The sequence below is a fragment of the Eimeria necatrix genome, genomic scaffold (assembly GCF_000499385.1).
Source record: "Eimeria necatrix Houghton genomic scaffold, Enh_scaff1122, whole genome shotgun sequence".
NCBI lineage: Eukaryota > Apicomplexa > Conoidasida > Eucoccidiorida > Eimeriidae > Eimeria > Eimeria necatrix.
In genome coordinates, this window is record NW_013651911.1 from 1 (window position 1) to 10,000 (window position 10,000).

Here is a 10,000-nt window from a genome sequence, read left to right on the forward strand (position 1 = left end):
GCCGAGGGGGGGGAAATGCAGCAGGCAGGCGCTGCGGAGAGAAGGCGGGGAAGGGGGTAGGGGGGCACCAGCGAGAGGTGCAGCAACTGCTGCTGCAGCAGCAGCAGCAGCAGCAGCAGCAGCAGCAGCAGCAGCAGCAGCAGCTTACCTTGGCCGTCCTCTTTGAACTGGAGTTCTCTCTTTTCGCCCTCGTTGTCGTTCTTCCCCCTTCTGCGGTTTTTCCCGCCCTTTCCTGACAACAGCAGCCGCCACCCAAACCCTAAACCCTAAACCCTAAACCCTAAACCCGCTGCTTCCCGACCACCGCACCAGCTGCTGCGCTTGCTGCTGCTGCGGCATGCATGCTGCTGCTGCTGCACACCGCCGCCGCAGCAGCAGCAGCAGCTGCTGCTGCTGCGGCGGACGCGCAGCTGTGCGCATGCTCTTCAAGCCCTAGTCTGCTGCTGCTGCTGCAGCAGCGAGAGCCCCTACAGCAGCCGCTGCTGCTGCTGCTGCTGCTGCTGCTGCAGCACTGACTCTCGCTGCTCCTTCGCTGTTTGCTGTTTGCAGAAAAAAAACAGAAAGACAGACCTTTATTTTTAGGCATTGTGATGGAGGTCCGGTGTAGTTGGTGGTGCTGCTCTGCTGTTGGTGCTGCTGCTGCTGCTGCTGCTGCTGCTGCTGCTGCTGCTGCGCCGCAAACACGGGACGGTAAACCCTAAACTATAAACCCTAAACCCTTAGCAGCTCCCACTTTTCACCTCCTATAGAACCACCACCTAGAGCAACCACGCCAAATGCAGCAGCAGCTGCAGCAGCAGCAGCAGCTGCTGCTGCGGTCAACAGCAGCTGCAGCCGCAGCCACAGCAGCGCCGCCCCGCTGCTGCGGGGCCACGAGGCCTTGCTGCCACAGCAGCAGCATCAGTCTGCAGCACTTTTATTCTTTTGCTCCTGCCTGCAGCAGCAGCAGCAGCAAATATCTTTTTAACTGCAACAAAGCAGCGAGCCTTTTGCTTCTTCCGCCTGGAGCTGCAGCAGCAGCAGCAGCGCGAGACAGGCCGGGGCGCTGCCCCACACACGAGGGAGAGCAGCAGCAGCAGCAGCAGCAGCAGCAACACCCGCAGCAGCACATCTTTCCAGTGCTGCTGCTCCCGCTGCTTTTTAATGGTTTTTAGCACAGCGCTGCTGTGAGGCAGCATCTGCTGCTGCAGCAGCAGCCCTCGCAGCTGCTGCTGCTGCTGCTGCTGCTGCTGCTGCTCCGGGCAGGCCGGAAGCTTCAGGATGAAGCTGCGCTGCCAGTTTTGTGTCTTTTCAGTTTTTCTTTTTTTTTCCTTTTTAGAATTTTCCGTTTCATTTAGAGGCCCGGGGCCCCTCGCTTCAAGGGGTTGCGCGCTGCTGCCTGCCACTTGCAGGAGCAGCAGCAGCAGCAGCAGCAGCAAATGGGACCGCAGCTGCAGCGCGCGGTCGTGGGCCCCCGCTGCTGCTGCTGATGCAGCAGCCCCTGCTGCTGCTGCTGCTGCGGCCCCCGCAGCGTCCGTTCCAGCCGCAGCGCCAGCAGCACCCGCAGCTGCAGCAGCACCCCCCGCTGCAGCAGCAGCAGCAGCACCCCCAGCAGCAGCAGCAGCAGCAGCAGCAGCAGCAGAACGTTTTCCGTTTCAGGCGGAAGTGAAGCGGGTGCTGGACATCATAGTGCACAGTCTGTACACCGACAGAGACGTTTTCCTGCGCGAGTTAATTTCAAATGCTGCAGACGCCTGCGACAAGAAGCGCGTGCTGCTCGAGCAGCAGCAGCAGCAGCAGCAGCAGCAGCAGCAGCAGCAGCAGCAGCAGTGGCGGGGGGCCATAAGGGTCTACGCAGACAAAAGCAAGGGGACTTTGACTGTAGAAGATGATGGCATTGGAATGTCTCGACAGGAGCTGATAGACCACTTGGGGACAATAGCGCAGTCGGGGACTTACAGGTTTGCGCAGCAGCTGCAGCAGCAGCAGCAGCAGCAGCAGCAGCTGCTGCAGCAGCAGCTCGCAGCTGGCTGCGCGCCGCAGAGCGCCAGCGACCTCATTGGCCAGTTCGGCGTTGGCTTCTACTCTGCCTTTCTTGTTGCTGACAAAGTGGAGGTCATTTCTTCAAGATGGACTCCTGCTGCTGCTGCTGCAGCAGCAGCAGCAGCAGCAGACGGTGCAGCAGCAGCAGCAGCAGCAGAGGGGCTTCCCGAGGTGTGGAAGTGGAGCTCGAGCTGCGGGCAGACCTTCACGGTGGAGCAGCTTGCTGCAGCAGCAGAGCAGCAGCGGTGGCAGCAGCAGCAGCAGCAGCTGCAGCAGTCGCTGCAGCAGCAGCAGGCGAAGCGCGCCGCTGCTGCCGCCGCCCCCCAGCAGCAGCAGCAGCAGCAGCAGCAGCAGCAGCAGCTGTGGACTGGCAGCAGAGTCGTGCTGCACCTCAGAGAAGACTCAGATGACTATTTAGAAGACTACAGACTTAAAGAACTTTTGAAGAAGTTTTCGGAGTTTCTCCAAGTGCCGATTTATTTGCTGTCGGAGCGCGTGGAGTACGAGCGCGTGCGGGACACTGCAGCAGCAGCAGCAGCAGCAGCAGATGCAGCAGCAGCAGCAGATGCAGCAGCAGCAGCAGCAGCAGCAAAGTTCAAAACGGTCACCCACAGATTCCAAGAGTGGATTCATCTCAACACGCAGCCCCCAATTTGGAGAAGACCAGAAGCAACTTTGAAGGAAAAAGATTATGTCGACTTCTACAAAACCACCTTCAAGGTCTGCTGCTGCTGCTGCTGCTGCTGCTGCTGCTGTTGGTGCTGCTGCTGCTGCTGTTGGTGCTGCTGCTGCTGCTGCTGTTGGTGCTGCTGCTATTGGTGCTGCTGTTGTTGGTGCTGCTGTTGTTGGTGCTGCTGCTGTTGGTGCTGCTGTTGCTGCTATTGGTGCTGCTGATGCTGCTATTTGGTGTTGCTGCTGGGTGCTGCTGTTGCTGCTTGTTTGTGCTGCTGCTGCTGCTGTTGGTGCTGCTGCTGCTGCTGCTGCTGCTGCTGTCCTTTGTGCGCGCTGAAGGCATCGGCGTGCGTGTATTTTTGCGCTCTTTTCAGCAGCAGTTCCATTTAAAATAAATAATTAATTTATTATTTATTATTAATTAATCAATTAATTAATTTTTATTTATTTATTTATTTATTTATTTATTTATTCATTTATTTATTTATTAGGCCTATGATGACCCGCTGGCTTTTCTGCACATGGCCGTGGAGGGCCAAGTCTCCTTCAGAGCGCTGCTGTACGTCCCGGGCTCTTTGCCGTGGGAGCTTTCCCGCAACATGTTTGGTGGGTTTAGGGTTTAGGGTTTAGGGTTTAGGGTTTGGAGTGGGGGCTGGGGTTTGCCTCGCGAGGGTTTGGGGGGCGCGGGAGCTCGAGGCTCCAGGGCTTGCGCGGGAGGCGCGGTTTCGAGGGTTTAGGGTTTGGCAGGGTTTGGGGTTTAGGGTTTAGCAGGGTTTAGGGTTTAGCAGGGTTTAGGGTTTAGCAGGGTTTAGGGTTTAGGGTTTGGGGGTTTGCGCAGATGAGGACTCGCGGGGGATTCGACTGTACGTCCGCCGCGTCTTCATCAACGACAAGTTCCAAGAGGCCGTCCCAAGGCAAGTTCATTTGCTGCTGCTGCTGCTGCTGCTGCTGCTGCTGCTGCTGCTGCTGCTGCTGCTTGTTGCAGATGGTAGCTTTGCTGCTGAGGGGGTTGATTGCCCAGTAGGTGGTGGTCCGCCTGCGCTATTCCCTGAAAAGGGTTCAGCGCCTAGGGTTTAGGGTTTAGGGTTTAGGGTTTAGGGTTTGTGTTTCAGGTGGTTGACTTTCATTCGGGGAGTTGTGGACTCGGACGACCTGCCGCTGAACGTGGGAAGGGAACTTTTGCAGAAGTCGCAAATGCTGCGAATAGTTCACAAAAGAGTGGCAGCAAAAGCTGTCGAAATGATCCAAGCAATTAAAAGACAAGGAAAAGAAAAGTGGGAGAGGTTTTGGGAGAACTACGGCAAGTACCTCAAGGTACGGGGTGTACAGACACCGCAGCGCCCGCGCGCGATTCAACTTTTCAACTTTCGCCTTTTCGCTTTTATTTTCGCAAATTTCTTCTTTTGTCCAATTCTAATTAAATTCTTTTCAAGTTTTTCGTTTATTTTGCGCAAAATGCCGCGTTTTGGTGGGCAGATGGGGCGCCATCGCTGCAGCTTTCCCTCAGCGGTGCTTCTCTTTGCTTCTGCACATCGAGCTGTTTTTCTCTTCTTTTTCTTCTAAAATTGCATATTAGGGCTTTTTGTTCTTCTTTTTTGAATTTGAAATTGTTTGTTCTTCTCAATTTCGGTTTTGAATTGCAAAAGGATGATTCATGGCTCCTGAGCTCCTCCGGAGAAAATGCGGAGAACATCTTTTGCTGGAATTACCGACTGAAGCCGCTTTCTCTGTGTTTTCTTTGGTCTCTTTTCGTCTTTTTGAATGTTTTTGAATTACTTTTATTTAATTTCATTTATTTCTTCTTTTTTATTTCATTTATTCCTTTTTGCAACTCTTTTCTCCCTCGAGTGATGATTTCGCTCCCTCTACTGAAGCCTGTCTGCTGAGGACAGCGCGACTACGGAATCGATTAACACTTTCTGACAGTCTCTGCATGTATTTAATTATATTTATTTATATTTATATTTATTTATATTTATTTACATTTATTTATTTTAATTTAATTAATTTCAATTCTGTTTTAATTCAATTTGCTGCTCCTTGTCAGTGATGATCGCCGCGTGTCAGTCGAGGCCCCCGTTGTCCCGCGTACACCCGAACCCACGCGGGAGCCGGGCCAGCCTGTGCGATCTTGGCCATTTGTCTGAGACAAGGAGAATGCATTTTGCCAATTTGCTGCAGTTGTGGGGCCCCACAGCAGCAGCAGCAGCAGCAGCAGTGTGCTGCTGCGCTGCTGCTGCTGTGCACCCCTTTTCGTGCGAAAACGCCGCTCTTTTCGCGCACTTGCTGCTGCTGCTGCTGCTGCTGCTGCTGCTGCGCTGCAGATTGGGGCTGTGGAAGACAGAGACCAGCAAGAGGCCCTCGCCTCTTTAGTCCAACTCCATTCTTCTCATTCCAAAACTTCTTTAACAACTTTAGATGATTACATTTCCAGAATGGAGGCCCGCAACCGTTTAATAGAGTCCGGCAACTACCCGGGGCCCCCGGGGGCCCCCCAGGGGGCCCCCCAGGGGGCCCCCCAGAGCGCGGGCGCCGAGGGGGGCCCCCAGGGGGGCCCCCAGGGGTGGGGGGGCCCCCAGGGGGGCCCCCAGGGGCCCCCCAGGAGGCAAAGGGCGATATATTACTTGGCAGCAGAAAGCCGAAAGGCTGCAGAGGACAGCCCGGCTTTGGAGGGTTTGAGGGCTCGAGGGTTTGAAGTTTTGTTTGGAGTTGAGCCTTTAGATGAGTTCTTTTTGGCCTCTTTGGCAGTAAACCAATTCAAAGGGTACTCAGTTATAGACATTAATAAGGCAGACTTGCAGTTGGACGAGGCCCCGGGGCCCCCGGGGGCCCCCGGGGGGGCCCCCGGGGGGGCCCCGGGGGCCCCCGGGGGGCCCCAGTTGCAAAATTCCGAAAATTCGACTGAGTCCGAATTGGCCCAAAAACTGCAGCCGTCGGACTTCGCCACAAAACGCATTGAGTTGGGGGGGTGGGTCTTTACTGTTTTTTTGCATGCAAGTTGGAAAGTCTTTTTGTTTGTTTTGGATTAAGTTTTAATTGTTTTTAATTGCTGTTTTGTTTGTTTTGATTAAGTTTTAATTGTTTTTAATTGCTGTTTTGTTTGTTTTGGATTAAGTTTTAATTGTTTTTAATTGCTGTTTTGTTTGTTTTGTTTTTGTTCTTTGTTGCGGGGCTGGCTTGTGCTGCTGCTGCTGCTTTTTGAATTCCACTCTTGTCTCTTCTTTTTGTGACTTTTGGATGCATGCAGCTTTTGAATTGCAATTAATGCAGATTTTCCCTCATTTTGTTTTATTTGTTTTATTTGTTTTATTTTTGTTTTATTATTTCTTTTAATTCTTTTCTTTTTCTGCATTTGCTTTTTCCTGGGCTTTATTTAACTGCTGCGCTGCAGCAGCAGCAGCTCGCATTCTGCTGCTTTTGCTGCTGCTGCTGCCAGTGTCTTGTCTGTATTCTTTGTGTTTGCTTTAATTTATTTAAATTAATTTTATTTAATTAATTCATTTTAATTAATTTAATTAATTTAATTTAATTCCCGAGGATGAATGGCGCGTGTCAGTTGAGGCTCCTCGTTGTCCCGCGTACACCCGAACCCACGCGGGAGCCGAGGCCGCCGCTGCGATCTTCGCCGGAAATCTGAGAACGGCAAATAAAAGAAGAAAATAAATAAAAATAAAATTAAAATAAAAATAAAATTAAAAAGTGATTAAAGGAGTTTATTTGGGATTGTGATATGTGAAAAAACGGGCTTTGCAGCATCTTTTTACTTGCTGTGCTGCTGCTGCGCTGGTGCTGCTGCTGCGCAGCAGCTGCAGCAGCGGGTATTTTTGGTGCGATTTTCCCGTTTTTTCTGCTTCCAAGCCCTGCTGCTGCGCTGCTGCTGCTGCGCTGCTGCTGCTGCTGCTGCTGCAGGCTGGTGGAGTGGCTGCAGCAAACGCTGGGCCCTCGAGTCCACAGCGTGTGCCTGTCTTCGCGTCTTGTGCAAAACCCCGCAGTGCTGGTCCAGGGGCAGCTGGGGCTGTCGCCCACCATGCAGCGCTACATGCAGCAGCAAGCTGCTGCGCAAGGCGCCACCGAGCAGCAGCTTTTTGGGACTTCTTTGAACCAACCGGTTCTCGAGATCAACCCAGACCACACCATCATTCGCCAGCTAGACTCCATGGTACGCAACTGCTGCTGCTGCTGCTGCTGCGGGACTTGCTGCTGCTGCTGCTGCGGGACTTGCTGCTGCTGCGGAGGACGTTTGCTGCTGCTGTGGAAGAGGTTTGCTGCGGCGCTTTGCTGCGGCGGCTGCGGGGCTTTGCTGCTGCAGCGGAGGTTTGCTGCTGCTGCTGCGGCGCTTTGCTGCGGCGGCTGCGGAGCTTTGCTGCTGCTGCTGCCGGATTTGCTGCTGCTGCTGCGGAGGTTTGCTGCTGCTGCTGCTGCGGGAGCGATGATGGTGGATAGTAGATGACGAGGGCCTCTTGAGGCTCTTTGAGTGTTCCTTTTTGAAAGCTGAGCAGCTCTTCTCTTTATGCTTCCCCGTGCTGCTGCTGCTGCTGCTGCTGCTGCTGCTGCTGCTGCTTGTTCCCGCGGCTAGATGATGCAGCCGAGAAGGCGCGAGCCCCAGCAGCAGCTGCGGGCGCTGTGCGTTCAATAGGAAGAGTCTGAGAAGCCGTTTGGGTTTTCTTTATTTGAATTTAAATTAATTCCATTTATAGTCTTTTAATTTATTTTATTTATTTATTTATTTTATTTTATTTTGATTTACTTTTGTTTTTGTTTTGTTTCCCGGCTGCTCGTGGCTGTAGGCTTTGCCCGGGCTGTTGGGGGGCTTTGCTGCACTTCCGTGGGGGGGTTTTTTGTTTGAAATTAATTGAATTGAAATTAAATATTTAATTTTTTATTATTTGTTTTTTTCTTTTATTTTTGTGTTTATATTTACGTGTACTGATCTTGCTTCCTCTGCTGCTGCTGCTGCTGCATGCATATCGCGTTCAGCAGCAGCACGCGTGCCCGCGCTGCTGCTGCTGCTGCTGCTGCTGCTGCATGTTTAATGAGCACTTGTCCATAAATGTATTTCAATTATAAAAATATTTTTATAATTTGTTTTCATTTATTGATATCGCTCCCTTATTCCCGCCCACAGCGCGGGGGCTGCAGCAGGGGTGGGGTTGTTGTGTTTCCGCCACTCATACGCCTCCCGCGCTGCTGCTGCTGCTGCTGCTGCTGCTGCTGCTGCTGCTGCTGCTGCTGCAGGTGAAGGCAGACCCCACAAGTGCGCGGGCCAAAAGCCTGGCCCTGGAGCTCTTCTCCGTGGCTTCGCTGCAGGGCGGCTACAGCCTGGAGGACCCTGGGGGCTTTGCGCGGGCTGTGATAGAGCTGCTGCAGCGGGAAGCAGCAGCATACATCAGCAGCAGAGCTTGACTTCGAATTGGCTTCTTAATGCTTCTTTTGCTTCCAGTTTGAACGCTGCTGCATGCACTTGGGGCTTTAGCTGCTGCTGCATGCACTTGGGGCTTTTTAGCTGCTGCTGCATGCATTCGCGCCAGCGGGAACGCCCAGTTGGCTCTCTACCTGCAGCAGCAGCTGCTGCTGCAGCAGCAGCAGCTGCAGCAGCAGCATCAACGGTAGCAGCAGCAGCTGCTGGGGGCCTCAGCAGGAGGCCCTTGTGCTGCTCTGCGTGGCGCTGTTGGGGTTGTACAGTGTACAGACACCTGCGCCATTCTTTTTTTTGTTCTTTTTAGAAAAGACAGTTTTAGAAATGCATTTATTTTTAAAGTGCATTTAAATTTGTTTTGCATTTGTTTTATCTTTAAATGCATTTAAATTTGTTTTGCATTTGTTTCTAAATACATTTATTTCTCAAGTGCTTTTGTTCCGACTTAAGAGGTTTAGATACACTGCATGCAACGTGCAAGCGAAGCAGCAGTAGCAGCAACAGCAGCAGCAACAGCAACAGCAGCAGCAGCAGCAGCAGCAGCAGCAGCAGCAAGAACAGAAAAGGAGTCTTTCAAGATCAGTTCTTATCTGGGATTTTTGTAGATTTAAATTGAACTTTTAAAATAATTTTTAATTCAAATTTTTTGGTAATTAGTTTTGCTTCTATTCGGGTGTATATACACAATGCGAACGCGCAGCAGCAGTTCTGCTCCCCAGCAGCAGCTAGCTTGCTGCTGCAGCGGCTAGCTTGCTGCTGCAGCAGCAGCTGGCTTGCTGCTGCAGCAGCAGATGTGGCTAGCTGATGCTATTTGCAGCTGCTTGTGGCTAGCTGAAGACTAGAGTGAGTGGGCCGAGGTCGCCAGTTACAAGTAGGGTTTAGGGTTTAGGGTTTAGGGTTTAGGGTTTGGGGTTTTAAACTGCAGCTATCCGCAGCTATTGCTAGCTTCAGCTAGCAGTAGCTGCAGCTAGCTGTAGCTGTGGCTAGCTAGCTATATATTCCCGGCCAGCGGACAGCTCCAACCTGCTAGCGGCAGCTAGCTGATTCAAGTCCTAGCTAGCTGTAGCTAGCTGCAGACAACTGCAGCTAGCTGCGGCTAGCTGTAGCTAGCTGCAGGCAGCTGCAGACAGGTGCAGCTAGCTGCAGCTAGCTGCAGCTAGCTGTAGCTAGCTATAGGTAGCTGCAGCTAGCTGCAGCTAGCTGTAGCTAGCTGTAGGTAGCTGCAGCTCTCTGCAGCAGCTGTGAGCAGCTAGCTGCAGACAGCTGTAGCTAGCTGCAGCTAGCTGCAGCTGGCTGCTCTTCGCTGTAGCTAGCTGCAGCTCTCTGCAGCAGCTATCTGCAGCTAGCTGGATAGAACTGCAGCTAGCTGCAGCTAGCTGGACTCAGCTGCTGTCACGCTGAGTGCAGCTAGCTGCAGGGGAAACTGCCTAGAGAGTTTGTTTGCAGCAAAAGAACAGCTAGCTGGGTTCGCTGGGCCCAGCTAGCTAAGCTAGCTAGTGTGTTGAAATGGCCACTTCAAATCACGTGCATTATGTCGAAAAGACACAAAACTTGGAAAGTTTTTTCCTTTCTTTTGATTAATTTGCAAAATATAAATGAAAAAACTATTAAGTGTCTTTTAAAATCTCTTTTTCGCATTTATTAATCAGTTTTCCTGGCTTTTGCTGTTCACTGGAGCTGCTGCGCCGCGGAGCGCAGGGGCCCCACGAAATGGGAGTAAACGAGCGTGTTAAGCGGCTTTTTAAATCGAAAAGTGGAAAATAAATTTAATTTAAATAAAATAAAATAAATTAAATTAATTAAAATGCAAAGAAGCCCCTCGTCGCGGCGGGGAGAGGCCGCAGCTGCAGTGGGGACCAGGGTGACACCAGCTGCGGTGTCGGGAGTGCA

At 52.1% G+C, this 10,000-nt stretch overlaps 1 protein-coding gene across 1 annotated transcript; it reads left to right on the plus strand.

The window, feature by feature from the left end:
• Positions 1-1,391: 1,391 nt before the first annotated feature.
• ENH_00004360 (heat shock protein 90, putative) lies at positions 1,392-8,097 on the plus strand (the record flags this gene model as incomplete). Its single annotated transcript, XM_013578389.1, has 7 exons — positions 1,392-2,742; positions 3,186-3,300; positions 3,533-3,557; positions 3,807-4,008; positions 5,019-5,662; positions 6,604-6,853; positions 7,930-8,097. Coding segments are annotated over 7 exons (2,755 nt in total), but the record flags the coding sequence as incomplete, so codon positions are not given.
• Positions 8,098-10,000: the final 1,903 nt, after the last annotated feature.